This window comes from Drosophila sulfurigaster, chromosome X (genome assembly GCF_023558435.1).
Source record: "Drosophila sulfurigaster albostrigata strain 15112-1811.04 chromosome X, ASM2355843v2, whole genome shotgun sequence".
NCBI lineage: Eukaryota > Metazoa > Arthropoda > Insecta > Diptera > Drosophilidae > Drosophila > Drosophila sulfurigaster.
The window spans coordinates 24,065,682-24,090,368 of NC_084885.1; the positions used below are offsets into that span (position 1 = coordinate 24,065,682).

At 41.6% G+C, this 24,687-nt stretch overlaps 3 protein-coding genes across 3 annotated transcripts; 2 read left to right on the forward strand and 1 right to left on the reverse strand.

Moving 5' to 3' along the window:
• Positions 1-988: 988 nt before the first annotated feature.
• LOC133848390 (dynein intermediate chain 3, ciliary) lies at positions 989-5,261 on the reverse strand. Its single transcript, XM_062283937.1, has 2 exons — positions 3,598-5,261; positions 989-1,532 (listed from the first exon to the last, which is right to left on the reverse strand). The coding sequence occupies exons 1-2, from the start codon at positions 5,134-5,136 to the stop codon at positions 1,092-1,094; spliced, it is 1,980 nt and encodes a 659-aa protein (XP_062139921.1). The 5' UTR covers positions 5,137-5,261; the 3' UTR covers positions 989-1,091.
• A 3,075-nt stretch (positions 5,262-8,336) lies between these two features.
• LOC133848779 (trypsin alpha-3-like) lies at positions 8,337-9,083 on the forward strand. Its single transcript, XM_062284475.1, has one exon. It carries the CDS (start codon positions 8,337-8,339, stop codon positions 9,081-9,083), a length of 747 nt encoding a protein of 248 aa, XP_062140459.1.
• Positions 9,084-20,726: 11,643 nt separating this feature from the next.
• Positions 20,727-23,851, forward strand: LOC133848414 (N(G),N(G)-dimethylarginine dimethylaminohydrolase 1). The gene is made up of 6 exons (XM_062283970.1): positions 20,727-20,918; positions 21,309-21,631; positions 22,468-22,565; positions 22,637-22,861; positions 22,926-23,119; positions 23,180-23,851. Exons 1-5 carry the CDS (start codon positions 20,884-20,886, stop codon positions 23,049-23,051), a joined length of 807 nt encoding a protein of 268 aa, XP_062139954.1. The 5' UTR covers positions 20,727-20,883; the 3' UTR covers positions 23,052-23,119; positions 23,180-23,851.
• The last annotated feature ends 836 nt before the right edge of the window (positions 23,852-24,687 follow it).

Here is a 24,687-nt window from a genome sequence, read left to right on the forward strand (position 1 = left end):
CTCATGAAAACAAAAATATTGAATATATATTATTCAATTCAAACAAACTTTTAGCAATTCGTTATGGTTAAATCAATTTTAGGCGATTTAGTGCGAAGTTTTTTTTGTACAAAAATATCAGTTGGCATTATCTAAGTATAAAATTTGGGTACAGAGTGAGAAATCTAGATTGAAAAGTAGTTTGCAAATCTTGATTTAAGATCTTTTTGATGTTAACAAAAAAAAAATCTTGAAAAAAGATTTTTGGTTTGAAACAAAATCTTGAAACACAATTTTTTAGGTTGAAAAAATCTTTAATCAAGGTCTTTATGCTAAATTTGTTTTTAAGATAGAAACCATTTTATTTTAAGATTTAAATCTTGCTTCAAGAATGTTTTATTTAGAGTGAAAAATAGATTGCAAATCTTGATTTAAGATTTTTCGATGTTTCGATAAAAAATCTTGAAATAAGATTGTTAGGTTGAAAAAATCTTAAATCAAGATGTTGTTCTTCATTTTGAGATTACTAAATCGTCTTTTAAGATTAAAAAAAATCTCAAATTCAAGGATTTTGTTCTTGTTTCGTAGAATATATGAATTCCTTTAAAACTAGAACCTACCTAATTTTATCCTAAGTAAAGATTTTGCCTTCTTGCTCCAATATTGAGATTTCCCTAATTTTGAAATAGGATTGCAATCTTAAATTTCACGATTGGGCAATTTAGAATCTTTTATAGAATTTTGGTCTTGATTTAAAAAAAAACTTTCTTGGTTCAATTTTATCATCATATAATCTTCATTAAAGATTTTATTCTTAAATTTAGCACGTTTTTTTCTTTCTGTGTAGATCCATATATATAAATATTTAAATTAAAGCTTAGAAGAGCTTTTTTTTTGAATACAAAAAATATTAGTTGGTACCAAGAAAATGTTGGATATGTATTTTATCCCTTTAGATACATTTCTGTAAGTTCAGTTTAGTTCAGTTTTAGTACATTTTTTAAAGTAATTCTTCAATGCGAAGTGCTTTGAAATGCTCCCAATTGCTTTATTCGTATAGACAAGTAAAATAATAGTTAATAATATATTCAGTTCAGCTTCAAGGGCTTCATTTACTTCTTGCCCTTGGCTTTGGCGGCCTTCTTTTTGGCAGCACGCAATTCGCGGGCCTCCTTTGAGGTGATGGAACCGGCTCGCTTCTTGCGAGCCTCCTCGAGCTTTGCCTGCTCGGCGAGATTGTCGAGATAGTACTGCTCGAAGTGGGTGCGCTCCATCACCTTCTTTTCGGCGGCTCGTTGGCGATCGACGGCCTCGAGAGTCTCGTGGAATTGGGAGAGGGCGACACGAAACTCCTCATCGGACTCGATCATCTTGATGAACTGATCTGGATTGTCGGGATCAAGCTCCAGATCGGGCATATATTCCTGAACAACAGGCGCAGCCTTCGATTGGCGCTCCTCCTCCTCCTCCAACATTTGGGTGCGACGACGCAGCTTGATCTCATCGACACGAGCCTCCAGCAGCTTGCTGCGCGTGATCTCTCGCTCGAACATCTAGCAAAAAGAGTGGTATAAATAATTTCATATAACTAAAGCCCGTTTCAGCATAATATAAGTAGTAAACCATAAAGCCTAATTATAAAAAGTATGTAAAATAAAATATGGAATTTACACACTAACGAGTTCAATACTCTGACTTCAAAGTTCTGTATCTTCTGTTCTAATTAATGAATGAATAAAAATCTTGGTCTTAATGGGTTGGAAGGTTCATAAACTATGTGTCTCGAGAATTTTAAGTCATTTGATATTAGGAGAAAAAATGCTAGATACAGGTAATGAAGACGCAACTACAAAATGATATACCCACTATCCATTTTCAATAAAACTATGTTAGAACTAATATAAAAATCTAAGGAATATACTATATTCGGTATATCTTTATAGGTATACATTCAATTTCAATAAAACCAAACTAAACAAGTAAGAAAGCTACAGTCGAGTGTACTCGACTGTGAGATACCCGCTACCCATTTTGAATAAAAGAAACATATTTTGCGGTATTTTCTCAAAATATACCGAATATACTGCAAAAATACTAAAAATATACCAAATGGTATATGTGATATATCGATATAGTACCGCATTCAAAATATACCATAGACGGCACAATATACCAGATTGTCAGCCAAAGCAACTCAGACCCCTAGTAAGTAGGCGTTTTTGCCCATACAAAAATATTTCTTTAATAACTTCGACAATTTTTATCTGACCGCAACCAAATTTTCAGGAATCATAACTACTATAGTAAATATTGTATATACCAAAATTCGCAATTCTAGCTTTAAAATTACGCTTGTTATTCGATTTTTTTAATTTGCGGGGGCGGAAGTGGGCGTGGCAAAAATTTGAAACAAACTTGATCTGCGTGCAAACATAACAAATGCTGTCGAAAAAAAATTATAGCTCTATCTCTTATAGTCTCTGAGATCTAGGTGTTCATACGGACAGACGGACAGACGGACAGACGGACAGACACACAGACGGACAGACGGACATGGCTATATCGTCTCGGCTGTTGACGCTGATCAAGAATATATATACTTTATAGGGTCGGAGATGCCTCCTTCTACCTGTTACATACATTTCCTGCCGGCACAAAGTTATAATACCCTTCTACCCTATGGGTAGCGGGTATAAATATGCCAAAGGCTAAATTTGGTATATCGATATAGCTCTACTTCCATTTCCAAACAAACCATATCCAAAATAATATATCCGAAATAATATACCAAAAAATACTAAAATCTACCGAAGACTATATTTGGTATATCGATATAGTTATACGTTTATTTTCACCACACTCTAAAAATATACCGCAAAAATACTAAAATATACAGAACGCTGCATATAATTGGTATATCAATATAGTTATACATTCAAAATATACCACAGAGTAAAAATTATATTTGATTATCAACTGAAATGCAGACAAAAGTTAGCAGTTGACTAAACTAAAAAAAAAGTATCGTATATCCAGCTGTGAACATTGAAATAGCAGTGCGTCAGAAATAAAGCTAAAAAAAGGTTTTTATGCATATTCTTTTTTGTAAGTTGATTGCTTGGATGTTGTTTTCGTAGCATGAAACATAGAAATAAGAAACAAGCAAAAAAACCGAAAATAATAAAAAAAAAATTTATAAATTTTGAAAAATAAATACATTAAGATAACTAAATTGTGTCTGAAAGTTGCGTTTATAGTATTATTTTTCATTTTAAGCGCATAGTTCGTAGACACTGATATTTCAAAGTTCACAAATGTAAATCCAACTCGGGTTTATACCGATAAGCAATATTAGTTATGAAATGGATAATAACTGAACTTCGTGAACTAATATCAGTTCTGAAGAGGGTTTTTACTACATATCTACATTTTGAAATAAATTTACGATTAGCTTCCAGAAAAGTCTTAGGAAATGTAGTTGCTTTAGCTTCGATTATCTAGAAGCTGTTTAAACTGTCTAACATACAAACGTTAGTCTCAAATACGCTGTTGTAGAATGAAGTTCTACTAATGAATAAATAAATCTACTTCTATTAGTCTTCAACTACTTTGACTTACGGCTGCCATGAGAGCCTTCTCCTTGCTGGTGGTGTGCTTCATGGCCTCGTCGAGATTCATGATGTGCGTATCCCCGTTGGCCAGCGAGACGGCCAAATGCTGTCCGCCCGGCTGAAATACGACGGCGGTGACCGTCGAACGGAAATTGACGCTATAGATGGGTTCGCGTTGATTCAACAGCAAATCCCAAAAGTCTAGAACGCCCTCTTTGTCGCCGGTGACAAAGAGCGAGGCGCGTCCCGTGCTCCAGGCGCCGCACATCAATTGATTGCGCTTCTTCACATACATGGTGCTGGGACGATTCTTGACCTCCTCGCACCAGATGCGGGCAATCCAATCGCCCACGATGAGGAAGTTCTTCACAAAGAACGGATTGCGATGAATGGTGCGAATGGGTCCAGCGCATATTTGATAGCTGCCCACCAGCATCTCGACGGGATTCAAGCCCTTGCGATTGCCCACAAACACGTATCCCATGGCGCTGCCAGCGATGAAACGCACCGGAATCGTGTACTCAAACTCCAGCACCGTACAACCGTGAGCATCCTGACGATTCTGTTTCATATTCGGAGTGGTCTCCAGGAATATCTCATTCGATGGCATCTTGAGATCACGTGTATCCCAGAACTTGATCGATCCATCCAACGATGCGCTATAGAACTCTGTGTTCAGCTTCGAGTGGACCCAAGTGATTGCCGAAACCCGTTGACGATGTGCCGCCTCCATGGGGCAAATGCCGGTGGTCATGCCGCTCTCTAGCATATCCCAGATGCACACTTTGCCCGTGTACGTGCCAGCTGCCAGATTGTTCTCCTCCTTGGGACAGATTTTGGCGCATGTAATCACCTCCATGCTGTCGTAGTAGGACAACGGCTTAATCGGATTCTTAACGTCCCACACATAGAAGGCATTCGTTGAACCGTTTGTGGGATCCTCGGTGACCAAGCGTGACTTGCGATCATCATCGACCAAATTGTATAGATTGGTATACTGTGTCATGATCTGTTTGTTGTTGTTCGGCACCCAATTGATGACGGACATGTGCCGCTGGGGACGCCACATGTCATGAATGATGTTGATGGTGCGAGACTTGAATGGCATGCAAATGGTGCGTCCCACCTCGTAGGGTATATCGTCGAAGAAATGATTATAGATATTGATGGCATTGTTTTGACGTGCCGTATTCATGGTGGTGCGTATCAATGTCTTCACCTCCTCGCCCCAGGCATCGTCACGTTCGACCTTCTTGCGATGTCGCAGCGTCTGCTCCTCATCGTTCATGTTCACCTCCTTGGGCCAACCGCCCTCGTAGTGAAACATGCCATGCTCATCGTAGGTGGCATTCTCAGTCTCCACCTCGCTGCTGGCCATTATCGAGCTCAGCTGCATGCCCCGCGTCTGCGGATTGCCCATGATGTACTTCAAACGCAAGCGGCTGCTCGGATGCACGCTGACCATCAGCTCGTTGCGATCCTCGAACATGCATTGGCGCCCAAAGCGACGACGCTCGCGCGTCAACACCACCTGATTCTGATACATGACCGCTGATCTGATCTAATCTGTAATCTCCAATAGCTACTGCAAATAATATCAAAGTTAAATGCGGAAATGTTTTCGTTGGCGTAACAAAATTTGTGTTTGGAATTTTTTTGTTGTGTGAAGCGCTTGCTATGATCACTACCCAAAGGATACATAGATGTTAATTTATACCCTAAAATTCTTTCTATAGCTTCGATTTTGGCCAAGTCACATTACTTAGTTAACGTATGCGCCTTAAGATAGGCAACATTTTGCAGAATAGCAAGTGATTTCCCCTCTCACCCAGAAAACTTAGCTCGAAAAACCTAAAATTTACATAAAGATTTTTGACACTTTTAATTATATGTAGGTCATAGAATTACTAGTAAACTATTTCTAATTGGAATACTCTTAAACTTAGAGATTAAAACGTACACATTTCAACAGTAAATATTATGGATTTAAAGAAACTAAAAATTTTGTTAGTTTATACTTTAATTTAAAGTTAAGCATATATTTCCCTTAGAAAAAAGTCTTTTAAGCTATTCAAAAATATGTGTTTTAGCGCCAAGCTGATCTACCAGAATACAATTGCCGACTGGTTACACTGCATTTAACATTTTGGTATATTTTCAAAATGGTTAAAAATTTATAAATAGTAAATATGTATAAAAAAAATAAGCAATCAATTTAGAATAGCGCCTTTTATTATTAAGATTGCTGACAGAGAGCTGCAACGATCACAATTTTTTCAATCATACCCCGCAAAACTTTGCTTCAACGAACATGAATTGATCGTAAGCAAACCTGTTCAAAGCGAACATTCAGTTCCAATCACTCGTGCCTGGTTCGTAATGATTTTCTTTGATCGAACGCGTTGTGTGAGCAGCAAAGAATGATTGAAAATGCTGCTTGCATTCAGATCAGTGTTGCCGTTTTATCCTTTTTCCGGACAGATCTGTCCGGTTTTTAACTGCGTCAGCCGGAAAAAGTTTAAAACATCCCCTAGCCTTTTATCTGTCCTTTTTTTATTTTGACCTGGCCTTTCTTATCCGCTTTTTATTTTTGTAAAGTGCTGAAAAGTAATCAAAATGTACATTACTTTTATATCGATAGCAGCACTTTTAAATGAATGTAGCCCTGTTGTAATCGTGAATCGTATATATCGATATACAGTGCTATCAGTTGTTACTTTTATTGTGAAATTTGTGCGGGAAAGATGCCAAAAGAAGCTTATAAACAAAAGTTCCGTGATTCATGGCTAAATCAGCCGGATCTGGTGCAGTGGATGTGTCGTGACCAAAAAGCTAATTTAGTAAAAACCAAATTGCGCAACCGACTGCAAATAGAAACTTTAAATGCGATTTTATCTATCAGGTAAATATTTTAATACTCTTTTGTTTCACACATTTATTAAAATTGTTTTTTTTTAGGTTTGGGCTACGCCGGAAAGGCGTATGTTGCCATGAATATGAAAGTCCTGAGAAATATTTAAAAATGATTGGAAGCAACCAATCTACAAAAAATCAAAGTTTAGAAGTTTGCAATGATGACATTGACGATGTTCTAAACGAGTTGGCAAGCAATAAAGAGTGATATTACATAAAATGTATGGAAAAAATATTTTGTCTTGTTTTTTTGTCCTTTTTTTTAAATTTTTGTCCTTTTCTATCCTTTTTTTATAATCAATCTAGCCTTTTTCTGTAACGAGCTGACGGCAACACTGATTCAGATTGATCACGCTCATACCATTTGGTCATACCGGGTGGTTCGATTCAACCCGATCAACTTATAGCCTATTTCCACCGCACGGTTTTCTTTGGTTTTTTCACGTTCAGGCCGAATGTGCACTTTTTGGGTAATTATGCGATATGACAACGAAAACGAGCTCACCACTAACAAAACAGCTGACATTAAAGTGCGCCAAGGTATGAAAATAGAAAAATTAAAATTTTATTTTGCTTTTTAAAGCAAATTTTTTATATTTTAGATGAGCCAAAAAACTCGAAAGCCGTCAATATCGTGGAGTGGCATCCACGAGGCTATGTTGTTCGAGTTATGGGAGGAGAAATGTAGTGCCTTTTTTGGCCAATACACAAAGGCGCTCCACAAGGGTGCCAAACTACTCTCTATTAATTTGAAAATTATCTTCAAAAAAAAATTCGCTGTTTCCAGGAATAACGCGCTCCCAAAAACACCCATGCCGTTGCTAAAAAGTAAATGTATGTATTTACGTAAATATTACATTACTGCCAGCAATTCTACTTACATAGACACAAACTGATGGCGATTTCTTTACTATTGGCAATGACTTATACTTCCTCCACTTCGTTAAAATCCTCATAAAAATCTTGCAATTTAAGAAAATTTTCCATTTTAGAAATGCGGTTGCTGGTTTTTGAATTGTTCGCCAACTCGTGTTTACATTTGAACAGCTGATATTTCAGAGCGGCCATCTTGAGAAATTTACCGTTGCCCATATTTTTCGGTTCGTGCAAATGAAAACCCCGAAACGGGACTTTAAAAAACGTAAAAAAAAAACTGAGTGCAGTGAAAATAGGCTATTATCCTATCTATTTAAAATTAAAGAAACCTTTATATTGGCTATTCCGATGATATCGATATTAATCGAATAGGACCCAAGTAAAAGCTTTGCAGCTAAAGCCTTTTGGGTGATCTCATTCATGATACAATTATACAAAAAAGCTTCCGTCAGTGTGTTTTCGTTTTTCGACGCAGGAGGTTATCTGCGGACGAATTTTTTTCTGCAATTAACATTTTGCAATGTATGCCGTAGATACGGATAGAATTAAAACATTTCGGGAATTAGAGAATTCTCATATATATTGTTAATATTGTTCATAAACAATTTACATTATTTTACTTTTATTTACAAAAAATATGTCAATTAGACATTAATATTAGCTTCTAAATATGTAAATATTAATTGCATCGTCTAAGGGTTAATGCACATTTCATTGTCGTCTCGCTCACACTACTGTGCTGAGACTCTTTCACTCGCACTCATTGTTATGTTTAAAGACGGGCAGCTATTTCCGACGGCACTACCTTGTATAATTGTATCATGATCTCGTTAAAATCTGTCGATAAAGATAAGATAAGATAAAATCGTTTTCATTATTATCTATCTATACTAACTATAGTTAGTTGACGTCTATAAAAACCACGAGCTCCAAGAATTTCGGGTTAGTTATTTAAAAATGTTTTTCATACTCGGTTCACTGTTGGCAAGCACCGTCTTCCACAGCAATCTGCCGATGCTAGACGAAAGAATTGTTGGCGGCGAGACAACTAACATTCGCGAGTTTCCTCATCAGATTTCCATGCGTTACCGAGGCAATCATAGATGTGGCGGATCAATCTATGACAGGAATACCATTGTGAGCGCAGCTCATTGTGTGAATACTCTAGCTGATGCTTCAAACCTGACGATCTATATTGGCACCAACAATATCTTCTTCCCTACTGGCCAGGAGCTTGCTGTACGGAAATTCGTTATTCATGACAACTACAGGACCCTTAATCATGACTACGATGTAGCGCTTCTATTCCTTGACGGAGACATTGAGTATAACGAGAATGCTCAGCCAATTGAATTGGCAACGGAACGTCCTGAGAACGATACTCCAGTCCTTGTAACTGGTTGGGGAACAACTACTGAAGGTGGCTATTTTGCCAGCGACCTGCAAAAGGTGGAAGTAAACATTGTCGATAACTCAGTTTGCGGGTCCGCCTATTCCATTCTGCAGCCCAGTATGTTATGTGCAGGCGTCACTGGCGGTGGCAAGGATGCCTGCCAGGGTGACTCTGGTGGCCCCCTGATCTTCGAGAATAAGCTGCTGGGCATTGTGTCATGGGGCTCAGGATGTGCTCGTCCAAATTATCCAGGCGTTTATGCATCCGTTCCCGAGTTGCGCTCTTGGATCGAAGAGACCGCAACAGAGTGAATATTTTGGTCAAATTTAATTTCTGTGAAGAATTCTAAGGAAAAATAGAGCATACGAATTTACAATAAATACTCCTTAAATCATAAAGTTATACTTTTTATTGTATCATAATTTAAAAATAACACGTGTTAATCGGGTAATAGCCTATTTCCACTGACCGTCGAACGGACGGTCGGTATAGATGGGTTCGCGTTGATTCAAGAGCAAATCCCAAAAGTCTAGAACGCCCTCTTTGTCGCCGGTGACAAAGAGCGAGGCGCGTCCCGTGCTCCAGGCGCCGCACATCAATTGATTGCGCTTCTTCACATACATGGTGCTGGGACGATTCTTGACCTCCTCGCACCACATGCGGGCAATCCAATCGCCCACGATGAGGAAGTTCTTCACAAAGAACGGATTGCGATGAATGGTGCGAATGGGTCCAGCGCATATTTGATAGCTGCCCACCAGCATCTCGACGGGATTCAAGCCCTTGCGATTGCCCACAAACACGTATCCCATGGCGCTGCCAGCGATGAAACGCACCGGAATCGTGTACTCAAACTCCAGCACCGTACAACCGTGAGCATCCTGACGATTCTGTTTCATATTCGGAGTGGTCTCCAGGAATATCTCATTCGATGGCATCTTGAGATCGTTTCGGCTGTTGACGCTGATCAAGAATATATTAGGTTGGCCAAAAAAGTCTTGCGGTATTTTTATTGAATTTTCAATTGTTCATATGTTAAAATTGGTTAGAATAATGCGATTTAAGTCAAATATGCGCCGTTTTGTTCGATGACGAGTTCCCAACGAGATGCCAACTTCATAATGCCCCTCTTATAGAAGCTCGCTTTTCTATTGGCAAAAAAACTCGGAGAGCCAATTTTCACAGGACTCTCTTGTGGCCAATTTCCGACTACCAAGGTCGTTCGCCATGGACAGAAATAGGTGGTAATCACTTGGTGCGAGATCCGGACTATACGGTGGATGCAATAGAACCTCCCATCCGAACTCCCGGAGCTTCTGGCGCGTCACCAAAGATGTGTGTGGCCTGGCGTTGTCCTGATGGAAGACAATTCGGCCTCTGTTGACCAAAGATGGCCTCTTCTGCTTGAGTGCGGCATTCAAGCGGTCCAGTTGTTGGCAGTACAGGTCCGAATTGAGCGTTTGGCCATAGGAGAGCAGCTCATAGTGGATGATTCCCTGCCAATCCCACCAAACACACAGAAGAACCTTCCTGGCCGTCAATCCAAGCTTGGCCACCGTCTGGGCAGCTTCACCGCTTTTCGACCACGACCGTTTGCGCTTCACGTTATCGTAAGTGATCCACTTTTCATCGCCAGTCACCATCCGCTTCAAAAACGGGTCGATTTTGTTGCGATTCAGAAGCGATTCGCATGCATCCATACGGCCAAAAATGTTTTTTTGCGTCAAGTCGTGTGGCACCCATACATCTAGCTTTTTTTTTAATCCAAGCTTCTTCAAATGGTTAGGCTGGCAAAAATCCTCTGCTGAACCCTCCCCGAGGGTGCTGGCTGGGTAGGATCTGTATTACCTCAGTGTCAACGGGTAGCAGATCTCTACTATACGTCGATATTTCAGGAACTGCAGATCCTAGCTGAGGACTCTGTTCCTTATCTTTCGGGCATCTGCCTGAAGATAAGTAGCAGAATCCATGGTACGAGGTGTCTGGCGGTAAGACTGAAAACGCTATGGGGGGCTCCCAAGAACAAAATTAGCCAACTATGGTCTCGGAATGGACTCATTAAACGATTCAACCCGGGCTGGGATGTCAGCCCAAACGTCGGTGGAAGGCGTGACTGCTACCACCGGCGGGCACGGGGGGGAGAGATCCTCTCTGCGTGTCGCCAGCGGTCACACCTCTGAGGCGGCGGGAGCAGGCCGTACCAGTTGTAACAACACTGCCACAAAAAATTCGAGGTTGGTGCGCGCGGGTGCTGTGGTCTTAACCGACACGGACCAAAAGAGCGCTGCGCCAACTTCTACGGTGGAGGGGAACGTCTTCCTCTTCAGTCACCCCTGCCTATCGCCAGCACCTCCAAGGTTGCGCAGCGGGGCACGGGGGCTGAAGGAGAAGGCCAAAATAGGGCGGCGACCCGTATTCACGCAAGGCTTAGTGGCGTAGCTAACCTGTCCGTCAAGGACCAGGAGAGGCTCGCCTGGGCCAACACGTGGATGCGGGAAAACCAACCTAGCCCCCTCCCAAAAGACACTAAAGTGCAGACCGGTTCTACCGGCCCTGCCAACAACAAGGTGGAGTCCATGGCAAGCAAGCGCCAACGGTCCGCTGAGAGTCCCAAGCAAGGGGCTCCAGTGAGCAAAAGCTGCGAGCACCTGGCTCCACCAACACGGACTCGAACAAAACGAAACAGAGAGCAACGGTTGCTGAAACTGCCAGGCGGCATCTCGCCGTTGCTCTCATAGACAGAGGGGACCCTAACGGGAAAATGTCTGCAGAGCGGTGGCAGTTGACCCATAGCAAGCTGGTCGACGCACTGTTTGTCAGGATGGAGAATGTCCCAGACAGTCCAATGCCTACGTTCGAAGGCACTGGCTGGCTGAATGGTGTCAAGATCCTGACATGCAAGGACGACCCAACATTGCAGTGGCTGCAAGCGACCGTACCCAAACTGGACGGGCTGTGGGAGGGGGCCAAGCTGGACGTGGTGGACAGGAATAATATTCCGTCCATGCCGAAGGCGAAAGTCCTTTTCCCAATAGTTGTTCAGGGAGAGCGGGCGCTTCAGCTGCTTAAAAAGCAGAACCCGGCCATACCGACGAGTGATTGGTCCGTGCTGAAGGTTGATGAACCTTTACCCAGTGGTGGGCAGCACGTGATCATTCAGATCAACAAGGAGGCCGAGGATCTGCTATACAAGCGCAATGGGAAGATGGCGTGGGGCTTAGGGAGCGTGTACCTTCGCCTCAAAAAACGTCATCCCAACGACCAGGACACACACACGCTGAGGTTAGGGGAGGTTGAGGCAGATCTCGGTCTCGAGAGCGTGACCGACGCCACCCAGAACCTCAGCCTGACTGACAAGACGGAGGAGGTGGGGGAGGAACTGTCCATGCAGACGGGCCCCCCCGCGAGTTTGCTAACCTCTAATGAGTGTGCTGCAACTCAACCTCCATAAATCCAAAACGGCTTCGGCGGAGCTACTCCTTGCCCTGGAGGAAGTGTCCGCCTACGCGGCTTTGGTCCAAGAACCGTGGATAGCGTCGGGCAACACGGTGGCTGGACTGAAGTCGCCTAACTATGATCTATACGTCCCGACATTGGTAAGCAGATCGAGAACTGCCATCCTTGTAAAGAAGGGGCTAAAAGCTCATCTACTACCTAATTACAGCAATGACGATCTAACCGTGGTGGTGCTGGAGAGCCGTGAAGGATGTTTGCTGCTGGCATCCTGTTATATGGCCCACGACAAGCCGGCTCCACCTGACGAGCTGCGGAGGCTGGTGGACATGGTCTGCTCCTCCAAGAAGCATATTATTATCGGAACGGACGCCAACGCCCACCATAGCGTCTGGGGAAGTCCCGACATCAATGACAGGGGTGAGTCAGTTCTTGATTTTATCCTTAACCATAAGCTTAGACTAGCCAACAGGGGTGAGGTATCTACCTATGTAGGTCCCACCTCCAGTAATGTGCTGGACCTAACGATTTCAACTGAATGTACCAATGTTGAAGAGTGGAGGGTCCTGGATAGACCCTCCTTCTCGGACCACAAGTACATTCAATTTACCATTCCTTTTAACAGGGTACCTGCGGCTCAGCCGTTCAGAAATCCCCGTAACACGAACTGGGCGAAATTCTCTAGCCTTGTTTCCAAGTCTCTTGGTTCGCCGGGTAACATCAACTCGGTACAGGACCTAGAAACTACTGTCAATGTCCTTTCAGCAGGACTACTTTCAGCGTTTCGCCAATCTTGTAGACTCTCAAGACCGACGAGAAGATCGAAGCCACCCTGGTGGAACCCAGATCTCTCATCGCTACGTGGGGAGCTTACTAGCATGTTTCAACTTGCTAAGAAGGCGGACAACGAATATGTCTGGGACGAGTATAGGTCTCTCCTGAAGTCGTACAAGAAGATGATCCGATCATCCAAAAGGTCTTCATGGAGAACCTTTTGCTCGGACCTGGATAACATCAAAGACACCTCCAGACTGAGGAAGCTGCTGTCCAAGCAGGCTTCCAGTCCCAGTCTGCTCAAGTCGGGCGATGGAGCGTGGACGGAGAGCAGTGCTGAAACTCTGGAAGCACTGCTCTCAACTCATTTCCCGGATGTATTGGAATAGGGAACAGTGACTGGCAGCTCTTTCCTAGTCTCCCAGCTATGAGACCACCTGCCGGTCTAATTACAGACAACAAAATAATTTGGGCTATCGACTCCTTTGCGAAGGTCAGGTCGCCCGGTCTCGATGGACTTTCGCCAGCAATGCTGCAAGCCAGCAAGCCCACGATTGTTCCGTGGCTATCGGGTATCTATTCGGCGTGCCTCGCATGGGGTCATATCCCCACTCTTTGGAGGACCTCGAAAGTCATTTTCCTGCCCAAGGCGGGCAAATGCAGTCATGTGGTCCCAAATGACTTTCGGCCTATCAGCCTAACCTCTTTCTTGCTAAAAACACTGGAAAAGCTACTTGATTTGCACATCAGAAGCAACTCAATGCATCTGTTGTCCCCAAATCAGCATGCGTATACAAAGGGCAAGTCCATTGAGACTGCTCTCCATGCTCTAGTAGCCTCCATCGAAAAAGCAGACCACTATAAAGAATATGCCTTGGGTGCATTTCTTGACATTTCAGGCGCCTTCAATAACGTCACCACTGATGCTATTATGAAGGGCCTTACCTCAATAACACGGCACCAGCGATCCACAGATGGGTCAACCGCCTTCTTTGTGACAGGCGGGTGGTGGCTACGTGGGGCGATGCGGCCATTACAAAGGTAGTGCGAGGTGGCACTCCCCAGGGTGGGGTTCTCTCGCCTCTCCTTTGGAATTTGGTCGTAAATAGCCTACTTCTTAAATTTACTAGACGGGCCCCAAGTTAATTGCCTATGCTGACGACATAAGCATTTTGATAACTGGGAAATGCCCAACCACCCTTAGTTCCGTAATGGAACTTACTTTGCGGGAAGTTAAAGCATGGGCCGAATCAGCCGGGCTCAGCATTAACGCGGATAAAACGGACCTTATCCTCTTCACGAAGAGGTATAAGGTACCTGCGTGGTCCCCCCCAAAAATAGGCTGCACTATGCTAAAGCCGAGCCTAGCAGTAAAATACCTAGGTGTGGTCCTCGACAGCAAACTGACATGGAAGCTCAATGTGTTAGAAAGGGTGAAGAAGGCCACCGGAGCCTTGTACATGGCGAAAAAGATGCTTAGCTGCACTTGGGGCCTCTCTCTAATCTAATGCGGTGGATATACATCTCAGTTGTTCGCCCTATCCTCACCTACGGTGTTCTAGTGTGGTGGCAGGCCACTGAAAAAAGGACGTACCTATCCATCATGGAAAGGACACAGCGTCAAGCGCTACTGTGTATCACAGGCGCTCTCAGGTCGACGCCAACTAAAGCCCTCGAGGTAATAGCTGGTGTCGAACCATTAAACCTATACGCGCAATCCATAGCCGCAAAATCGTCCCTACGGATTGCCGCAACTGGCAATTTGGGTCTGCTAGGCTATGGTCACAGCGCCATTGGTAGGAGACTAGTAGAGACTTGGACTATACTATCCCTCTTACCAGTACTGACCATATTAACACTATATTCTTGGAACCGGAGTGCTGGCGGGAAGGGTTATGCATTCCCGAAGCCCTCAACCTCTTCACCGACGGTTCGAAGATGGATGATGGTGTCGGAGCGGCCGTATACTGCCCGGACCCGGTCTCCAAACAATCCTATAAACTCCCAGACCATTGCAGCATCTTCCAGGCGGAAGTTTTGCCATTGGAAAGGCTGCCGAATTGGCTCGGGGTTTACAGCGTGATCACACCTCTATTAACATCTTTGTTGACAGCCAGGCTGCAATAAGATCAATGCACTCTGATGTGGTCAAGTCCAAAGTTGTCCTGGACAGCAGAAGAGCAATAGAGTCGCTGAACGCATCTGCGGTCGTGCGTATCTATTGGATCCCAAGCCACCAGGGCATCGATGGCAACGAGATCGCAGACACTCTCGCCAAAGAGGAGTAGGGCTCGATGTCGGTAACATGTGCAATGTTCCGATACCCCTGCGAACTCTAGGCAATGAAATTGAGGTGCGCTCTAGACTTCAGTGGGACGCGAGCTGGCGTAATGCCAACTCGTGCAAAACTGCAAGGCTGATGTGTGCCTCTACCAACAAAAACTTAACCAAATTCGTCATGCAGCTTTCAAGGAAAGACTGCAGGCTAATGCTAGGCATTTTAACTGGCCACTGTCTGTCAGCTGTCCATGCTGTAAAGCTGGGCATCACGAACAGTGATCAGTGCAGGAAATGCAACGAACCCGGGGTTAAGGAAACACTTGAGCATCTTCTCTGTAGATGCCCAGCGTTATCCCGACTCCGGCTGAAATACCTTAATTCGCCGTGCCACAACGATCTTCGGGACGTCTCACGGCTATCTCCTAGGATGCTGCTGGCTTTTGCCAAAAATGCATCCATACTGCGCGATTTCTGAGACGTAGATAAGCTACCGGTACAGCTACGGACCTCCACTGGTCTATGCTTTGCCCCGTACAGGGGCAGCCGGTCCTACCTAACCTAACCTTCTTCAAATGGTTTAAAACGGTTTGATGACTCATGCCAAGCTCTTGGCCGATGCTACGGGTGCTACTATGCTGATCTCTTTCGATCAATTCAGCGATTTTATCGCAATTTTCGACGACAGGCCTTCCGGAACGTGACGCATCTTCGACCACCTCCGCACCAAAACGAAAACGTTGAAACCATCGTTGAAACCATCGTTGAAACCATCGTTGTGCAAAAATTTTATTGGCAGCATGAGTTGCATTTTTGCTTTTATCGTAGTAGTACTGTAAAATAATATTATTTGCAGTAGCTATTGGAGATTACAGATTAGATCAGATAAGCGGTTACGAGGGCTGCTATTTAAGTTTCTGGCCTAGGTCACTTCTAGCCATATTATGACCAATTGGCTATTTCCCAAAGAAAGTTTGGACTTTTATCGATAAGAGCTACATACAACTTTTTCATGTGCGACCACGTTTGATATCGATAAGCGATTAATCAAAAACTTACCTCGGCAGAAAAATCGAATTTACTCGTGAACACTTTCGAGCAATAATTTTTCACAACTTTCGACTTGGATTATTACGATTAATCTTTGTAAACTGGTTTAATGGATTCTATCGTGGCCGATGCTCGCTGGAAGACGAAGGTTGTGAAGGTCGTCCAAAAACAGACGTTGTGCCAGAAAACATTGATGCCGTGCGTGAACTGATAATGCTAGATCGTTATGTGACATATCGTGAGATAGAGGCATCCTTTGACATTTCTTTCACCAGAATACATTCGATATTGCATAAACGCCTGGTCGTAAAAAAGGATTGTATCCCGCACAATTTGACAATTGCTCAAAAAAAGGCTTGTGTGGATTGGTTCAAAGAAATTTGGAAAAAATACATTCCCTGTGCTTCAAAAGATATTTATAAGATCGTCACAGGTGACGAATCATGGATCTATGGTTATGAGCCCAAAACAAAACAGCACATCAATGAAAAAAGGCGTGGTCATCGATTTTCGATGTCAGATGATGCTGTTAAAGCGTTCAAAAACCATGTTTTGGAGGTGCCTCAATCATAGTGGAAAAGTGCTTCGACAATTGGTTTGAGCGCATTCAAAAGTATATAAATCTTGCTGGAGAATACTGTGACAAACAATAAATCCATTTTTTTTTATAAATATTCGCATTTTTATACCCGCTACCCATAGAGTAGTAACTTTGTGCCGGCAGGAAATGTATGTAACAGGTAGAAGGAGGCATCTCCGACCCTATAAAGTATATATATTCTTGATCAGCGTCAACAGCCGAGACGATATAGCCATGTCCGTCTGTCCGTCTGTGTGTCTGTCCGTCCGTCCGTATGAACACCTAGATCTCAGAGACTATAAGAGATAGAGCTATAATTTTTTTTTTCGACAGCATTTGTTATGTTTGCACGCAGATCAAGTTTGTTTCAAATTTTTGCCACGCCCACTTCCGCCCCCGCAAATCAAAAAAATCGAATAACATGCGTAATTTTATAGCTATAGCCATAGTATATACAATAATTACTATAGTAGTTATGATTCCTGAAAATTTGGTTGCGATCAGATAAAAATTGTGGAAGTTATTAAAGAAATACTTTTGTATGGGCAAAAACGCCTACTTACTAGGGTCTGAGTTGCTTTGGCCGACAATCTAGCACATTGTGCCGTCTATGGTATATTTTGAATGGTGTACTATATCGATATACCAAACATACCATTTGGTATATTCTTAGTATTTTAGTATATTTGCAGTATATTCGGTATAGTTTGAGAATAATACCGCAAAATATATTGCTTTTAATCAAATTGGGTAGCGGGTATCTCACAGTCGAGTACACTCGACTGTAGCTTTCTTACTTGTTTTATTTTGGGGGCGGATTTGGTCAGTAGGGTTCTGATAGTTGTGGGGTATAGATTGTTGTTATCTGGCTATGGTTTCAGCTGATAAGATGGATGAATAAGAAGAATTGAACTTTTTAATATCAGATTAGATTCATTTGATGACACTATTTTTTTAGTTGTTTAGTGATGGCTGGATTTGTTTTATGTGTGAGTCCCATTTGTATTTATAGTTAATAGTTAGACCTAAGATTTTTAACCTATGGACTGAGGGGATTGATGTGTTGTTGCATGAAATGTTGCAGGTGCAATTGTGCTTTCTGCATATGTGAAGGTGTTGGCATTTATGGAGTGATAATGAAGCTCCTGAGTATGAGCCCCACTCGTGGATGTTGTTGAAGAGGTTGTTGAGGTTATATGATTGGTTCTTGTATTTAAGTGGAATGATTAGAAAAAAATCATCAGCATAAGCACTGAAATGTATTTCTTTTTGTAAGCTAACAATGTTGGAGAGTCTGTTGTAGGCGATTAGGCAGAGGATTACAGATATTGGAGAACCTTGGGGAATACCATTGTGGAGTGGGTGAGGGGAGCTAATATTATTCTGTACTTTTATTTTTATTTTCCTATTTGACATAAAGTTTCTGATAAAGTTAATGATTCTGGGGCCAACTTTCCAGAGAAATCAAGGGCGATGATAGAAGTGTGTTTTTTGGATCTTAACGACTTAGTTATTAAGTGGTCTGCTAGGAGCAGACCGTCTGAAACTTATTTGCCGTGTTTGAACCCTGATTGGTTGGGATGAATCAGTTTATTTTTAGTAACAAACCACCATAAACGTTTTGAGATCATTTTTTCGAGTGTTTTAGAGAGGCAGCAGTTGAGTGAGATAGGTCGGTAGCTAGTAATTTCTGTTTTGTTAGAATTCGGTTTAAGTATTGGGATGACTAGGCTGGTTTTGTATGATTGTGGGATGGTGTTGCTGAAAATAGAGTTGAATAGTGCTGTAATTCTTGATTGAAGTGAGATGGAGGTATTTTTTATCATGGAATAGGATATTCTGTTAAGGCCGGGAGTTCTTCCTTTAAGGGAGTTAAGTACAGCTAGAAGTTCTATTAGTGAGATATCTGCTTCTATAATTTGAGCTGACGGGGAAGGTGTGAAGAAGGTTGAGTTGTTTGCATATTTGCTAGTGGTAAAGTTAGTACTGAAGTTTTCGTCCTTAGATTGGTCTGACCAATGTTTGGCAAAGAGCTGAGCTATGTGTTGTATAAGTGTTGTTAGCGTTATCTATAATGCAGTGTATGGTTTTTATTGGGTTGAGGCCGCAGAGACGGCGGATGTTTGCCCAGATTTTGTCTGAGGCTGTATCTGGTGCTATTGTGGATGTGAAGTTATTGAGGGCCTTTATTTTAGAGAGTTTTAGTTCTCTTCTAAAGAGAGCATTATCACGTTTGTATTTTAATGTTGCTGTGTTGAGTTTAAAATTTTGCCATGATTTAAATTTGTTAGTCCTTAATATGGTCAGGGTCATGTTCCACCAGGGGGTGTGCTTGGAATAGCGATGTGGGGTAATTTGAGGTATGCTATGGTGAGCAGCTTGGAGAATTATTTTATTTATGGCTGAGGTTTCTTTATTGATGTTGGTGCTATTGGGTATGCTAAGGTTTAAATTTTTGGTGATTTGCGAGAATAGTGGCCAGTTAGCTTCTTTAGTTTTAAAATAAGGGCGGGAAAATTTAATGTTTTGTAATGATGGGAACAGCGATATTAAAATTGGAAATGGATCGCTTCCGTGGAGGTCATCGACTGTTTTCCAGTGAGCGAAGGGGGTGAGATTGGGTGAGCATAAGGTGAGGTCTATATGTGTGAAGGTGTTGTGGGTAGAGAAATGGGTTAGGGAGCCATCGTTGAGTAGTGTTAAGTTTGAGTTTTGTATAAATTTGGCTAGGATTTGGCCTATACTATTTGATTGGGGTGATCCCCAAGTGTGGTGCCAGCTGTTGAAATCTCCTAGTATGATTTCATTGTTGTTGTTGGTGTATGGTTGAAAGTGGTTGTTTAGGGATTTGAGCGAGAGAGGTTTGTTGGGGGTATGTAGGTCGAAAGGAGAGTAATTTTGGATTTGGATGTGAAGTCAATTGCGAGAGTTTCTATTGTATGTCATTAGATTGGGTTGTTAGTGAATGGTGTATGGATTTGTGAATTAGCATGGCAACGCCACCAAAACGATTGTGGGCTGAACTGTTGTACATTTGGTAGTTAACTGGGACAGAGATTGGCAAAGTTGTATTAAAATAATGGGTTTCTTGGAGGCAGATAATTTGAGGTGAGTATTGTTTAATTATTATTAATAAATCGTTGTAGTTGTTTAAATATCCTTTGATATTCCATTGTATTATTTTAAGCATTATTAAGGTTATAAGATTTCGATATTTTGAGTTAGTTGAGGTATAATATGGGTGATTGATTCAGATAGATTCCCTGTCGCTGTTTTTGGTGTATTTGTCGTTGCGAAAGGATTTGGTTAATTTAGTTTTAGGGGGTTTTAGTTTAGTAGGTAGAGTTGACTTATCTTTTAGGTATATTCTTAATTGAAGATAGTTGGTCGGCTGTGATGTGTAATGTGTGATTTCGGGGTTGTCTGTTTCCATGTTTTGGCCAAGCTATTAAGAAAGCTGCCACAAACGAAAATTCAAAAAAATGTGTTTTAGCGCCAAGCTGATCTACCAAAATACAATTGCCGACTGGTTACACTGCACTTAACATTTTGGTATATTTTTAAAAGCTTGTGCATATTTTAATACCATTGGGTAATGATTTAATTTAGCGTTCTTCATTTCCATGACAGATAGTAAATATATATAAAAAATAAGCAATCAATTTAGAATAACGCCTTTTATTATTTAGATTGCTGTTAATGAGCAACACCGAGCTACAGCGCTGTTAGTCGTTGTATCGATAAATGCAGCGCCGTTAAGGAAGTGCTGTTAGTTGCAGTGCTGTTAGTCAATTAACAGACATGGTAAGTTGTGCCGCCTCGTTGTGACTGTCAATTATTGTGTAGTCGCGTGTGCGCGAATGGCATGCCTCACCGTGTACACAAACGCAAAACGCGCAGTGGAATTCCGTCGTTGTGTTTCCTGGTGGTCACCAGCAGAAGTAATCCGTAACCCGGTGGATTAACCAGTGCAGAAAATGTCACCCAAATACACGCACGCCATTGTCGCCAGGTAAGCAGCCCTCTACGACTGGACAGTGAAAGCAATTGCAAAAGCGAGCGCCAAAAGCTAGCAGGTGTTAAATTAGCACCTGGACGGGGTGGTGGTGTTGTTGTGAGGGGGTTGCTTGAATGAAAAGCGTGTAAAGAGCAGCAGTAAATTGGAAATTAGGTCATGATGTTGCCTAGCAGCCATGGCATAGCTTTTGGGTGGGGCATGTGCTGTGGAGGGGTTGTTGTTGCCGATTTAACACCCTCACACACACACACATACAAATAAACAAACACACACGCACTGACCCCGTGAATGAATTAATGCTCTATGTCGTTATTTGTTGTTATTGAATTTAATTGAGAACATTTTGTACTAATATATTCTGTATTGTTGTCTATTGTTGTGTAGAATCTCGAATGCGCTGCAAGAGAGTGGCAGCTTTGATGTGCAATTGGCGAAACAACAGCACGAACAATATTGCGCTTTATTGCGTGAAATCGGACTCGATGTCATTGAGCTCCCACCGGATGATGCTCTGCCCGAGGGCGTCTTCGTTGAGAGCAGCGCCGTCGTCTGCAATGGCGTTGCGCTCATTGGACGCTCTGAGAATGCGAAACGACGACGCGAGGCCGACAGCATGGCCATTATACTGAAAAAGGAGCTCGACATTCCCGTTATTGAGATTGACGATCCACATGCTCAGCTCGACGGGGGCGATGTGCTCTTTACGGGTGAGCAGCAGAGGGGTGAAAGGGTATTCTAAGTTAGGAATAAGCTTAAAAGGAAGGCTAACATATTTGTAGCACTTGCTGTCCTCAATTTAGCCTTGTCCTGCTGTCTGTCTGTCCGTTTCTTTAAACACCTTAACCTCAGTGTATAGAAGAGCTGGAGATCATCAAATTTAAATGTAGTACAGCTTACAGTATGACAAAATAAGCTAGCTTTAAAGGAATACCTCGAAATGAAATACAAATGAAAAGTGATTTAAATTAACGCTTAGCTTAGCAGGCGAAAAATATATATGTAAGCACTTGCAATCTAGACCTGATTTGTCCTGCCGCCTGTCTGTCCGTCACCTTAAAAAACCCCTAGAGACATTAAATTTAAGGATAATACAGCTTACAGTATGACCAATTAAGCTAGCTTCATTATGGGAACTTATCAAAATGTAATACTAAGGCTATATCTGTACGGACAATACAATATAGCCTTGTCCTGATGTCTGTCTGTCTGTGCGTCGCTTTAAACACTTCAATCTCAGTATCTAGGATAGCTAGAGTTATCAAATGTAGATATAAAATAGCTTACAGTATGACAAATTAGGCTTTTTAAGAAACTCCTCAAATAAAAAGGTAGTTTAATGTTTAAGGTGAAACAGACTGCTTAATGATCATAATTCTTAAGTGATCATTTGAGATAGCTAATCGAAATGTGCTTATTTAGTATAATGAATTTAAGACTAGATCTTCATATTGTCTATCTCAGTTTAAACTGTATTAAAAGTGGTGACATGTTGCTTTAATTTCGCTTAACTATTCCATAATTCTTATTGAATTCCTTTCGCTAGGGCGCGAGTTCTTCATTGGCATCTCGTCGTTTACGAATGAGGAGGGCGCACGTGCCGTGGCCATGGCATATCCTGAATATCCAGTGACACCTATAAGAGTAAGCAAATTCATTCGCAAACTTTGTAATACCAAATAAAAACTTGACTCTTCTCTTGATTGCACTTGCAGGTGAACGGATCAAAGCGTTTGAAGTACTACGTGACTATGGCTGGGCCGGATGTGCTGTGCGTCAGCACGAGTCCCACATGTCAGGAGATTGTGAAGCGGATGGAGCGTGAGGCGAGTTTCACCTATCAGAAGCTGACGCTGCCCGAGGAGAGTGCGGCCAACATGTTGTACATCAATGGCACCATTGTGCACAGATCACCAACTGAAATTCCAGAAGCTTATAAGGTACAAACACGTTATTTGTTTTTTTTGCATATAGTGAGACTAAACATTTATCTATTCTTTGCAGACTTTGAAAGAGAAAATCGACATTCCAACACGTAACATTAACATTAGCGAATTTAGCCAATATTCCAGCGGTTTGAGCTCCGCTTGCTTGCTGCTGCGACGCTGGAAATCCATCAGAAGCATTTGAATCTACTTCGGCATGCCGAAGACACAAAAATACCCTGGCAGAGTGATGGCAAACTTGTTGTGACAAAAGTGAGTCTATGCGAGAGAAAACTAAAAGCATAAAATCAACTTTTTCTTTACTTTCGCCAGCTATATGATAAAATCATCGAATGCGGCGCACTTCCTTCAAGTTCCATCGAGATAGCTTCTAAATTAAGCGAGCTGCATGCACCAAAGCTCGCGGACAGACGGAAAGCAGGACAAATTTATGATTATACGGCAAACGCTTCACAAACAAACAAACTGCTTGGATAGTAAAGCAAGGAACAACTGCATGTTATTTTGTATCTAAAAAATACGCACAGCGCCTGTTAATTCTGGCAAACTCAGCAATAATAATATCCTCGAATAATTCATATATGTATATTTAAATTTTTAAAAACGTTATTTGTTACAACTTTAAGTGATAATGTTAAAGTATTTATACACACCCCCACACACACACACGAATCTTCGCACACATTCAAACTAATCTTTAGATTTTTGTGCTATGAACTTCGAATTCCATTTCATATTCTTTCATCGTACACTCTTTATACATACATATTTATACATAAATATATTTAATACTTTTTTATTGAATGGGACGACGAGTCCTCAAGCTAACGAATGACCTACGAATGTATCTACTTTACAAGTAGCTGTTAAATGTGTTCACTGTACTCCCATAATAATATAACATTACAAAAACAACAACAAATTATCATAATAATAAATGAAAATCATTTGTAATTTCTTTACAAAGCCATCAAATGTTTTCTTCTTGTCTTTTATTATTCTTCCAAATCTTTAAATTTTAACTATCGTTTGGTTACGATAGCTCAAAAACATCGCATTCAAATTTTTGTAAGAAATTTGTCGAAAATCATCAAATCCAGGATATCTCGGAAACTACAAGGACGATTTGAATGTCCTTTGACCAGTTGATGGGCCTCATCAAAAACAGTTGTTTGGCACAGGACTCGCCAGGATACGCAAGGATATGGCCGAGATATGTCTACTTTTCTCTTTACAAAAATGTCCTTTTATCTCGGCTCCTGTAAGGATTTTCGTCCTTTTGAATACATTTTCGGAAGTTTCGGTCCAAGCTCTATCTTCGTGCCAAAGGACATCCCTGTCGTCCTTCAAATGGCCGAGTTACAGGACACTTTTCGATTTTTGACCAATTTTTCTATGCCTCCCCCTGTAAAAATTTTTCATCCTTGATGGAAATTTTTTTTTTGTCCTTTTTTGGAAATCCTTGAATGCAGATCGATAGTATTGCACTGTACGAGTAGAAAAATGCATGTCCTGTCAGGATACGCCAGGATATGGCTGAGTTATGACTATGCAAAAGTTAGTTTGTGGCAAATTTTTTGCATTGATTTTTTAGCCGTTAAATTTTGAATTTAAATTTTAACAGTTGAGAAAACATTTTGTCACTTATCTTTGTGGCAATTTGTTTTGCATTGATTGTTTACTTACCTTTTTTTCAATAAATGTGTTCTTTAATGTTCTTTACTTATCTATTTTTCCCATTATCCTCCCAATAAGTACATTCAGGTTTATTTATGCTAAAATATCTCAGCCAAATATCTCAGCCAATATTATTTTATAAC

What these genes read in the sequence shown, in the direction of transcription:
- LOC133848390 (XM_062283937.1), bottom strand. Translation starts at nt 5,136, where the DNA reads ATGTATCAGAATCAGGTGGTGTTGACGCGCGAGCGTCGTCGCTTTGGG. An exon ending in AGAAGGCTCTCATGGCAGCC is followed by an intron (nt 1,533 to 3,597) that starts GTAAGTCAAAGT and finishes TCTTTTTGCTAG; the next exon opens with ATGTTCGAGCGAGAGATCAC.
- LOC133848779 (XM_062284475.1), top strand. Translation starts at nt 8,337, where the DNA reads ATGTTTTTCATACTCGGTTCACTGTTGGCAAGCACCGTCTTCCACAGC.
- LOC133848414 (XM_062283970.1), top strand. Translation starts at nt 20,884, where the DNA reads ATGTCACCCAAATACACGCACGCCATTGTCGCCAG. An exon ending in GGGCGATGTGCTCTTTACGG is followed by an intron (nt 21,632 to 22,467) that starts GTGAGCAGCAGA and finishes TCCTTTCGCTAG; the next exon opens with GGCGCGAGTTCTTCATTGGC. An exon ending in AAATTCCAGAAGCTTATAAG is followed by an intron (nt 22,862 to 22,925) that starts GTACAAACACGT and finishes TATTCTTTGCAG; the next exon opens with ACTTTGAAAGAGAAAATCGA.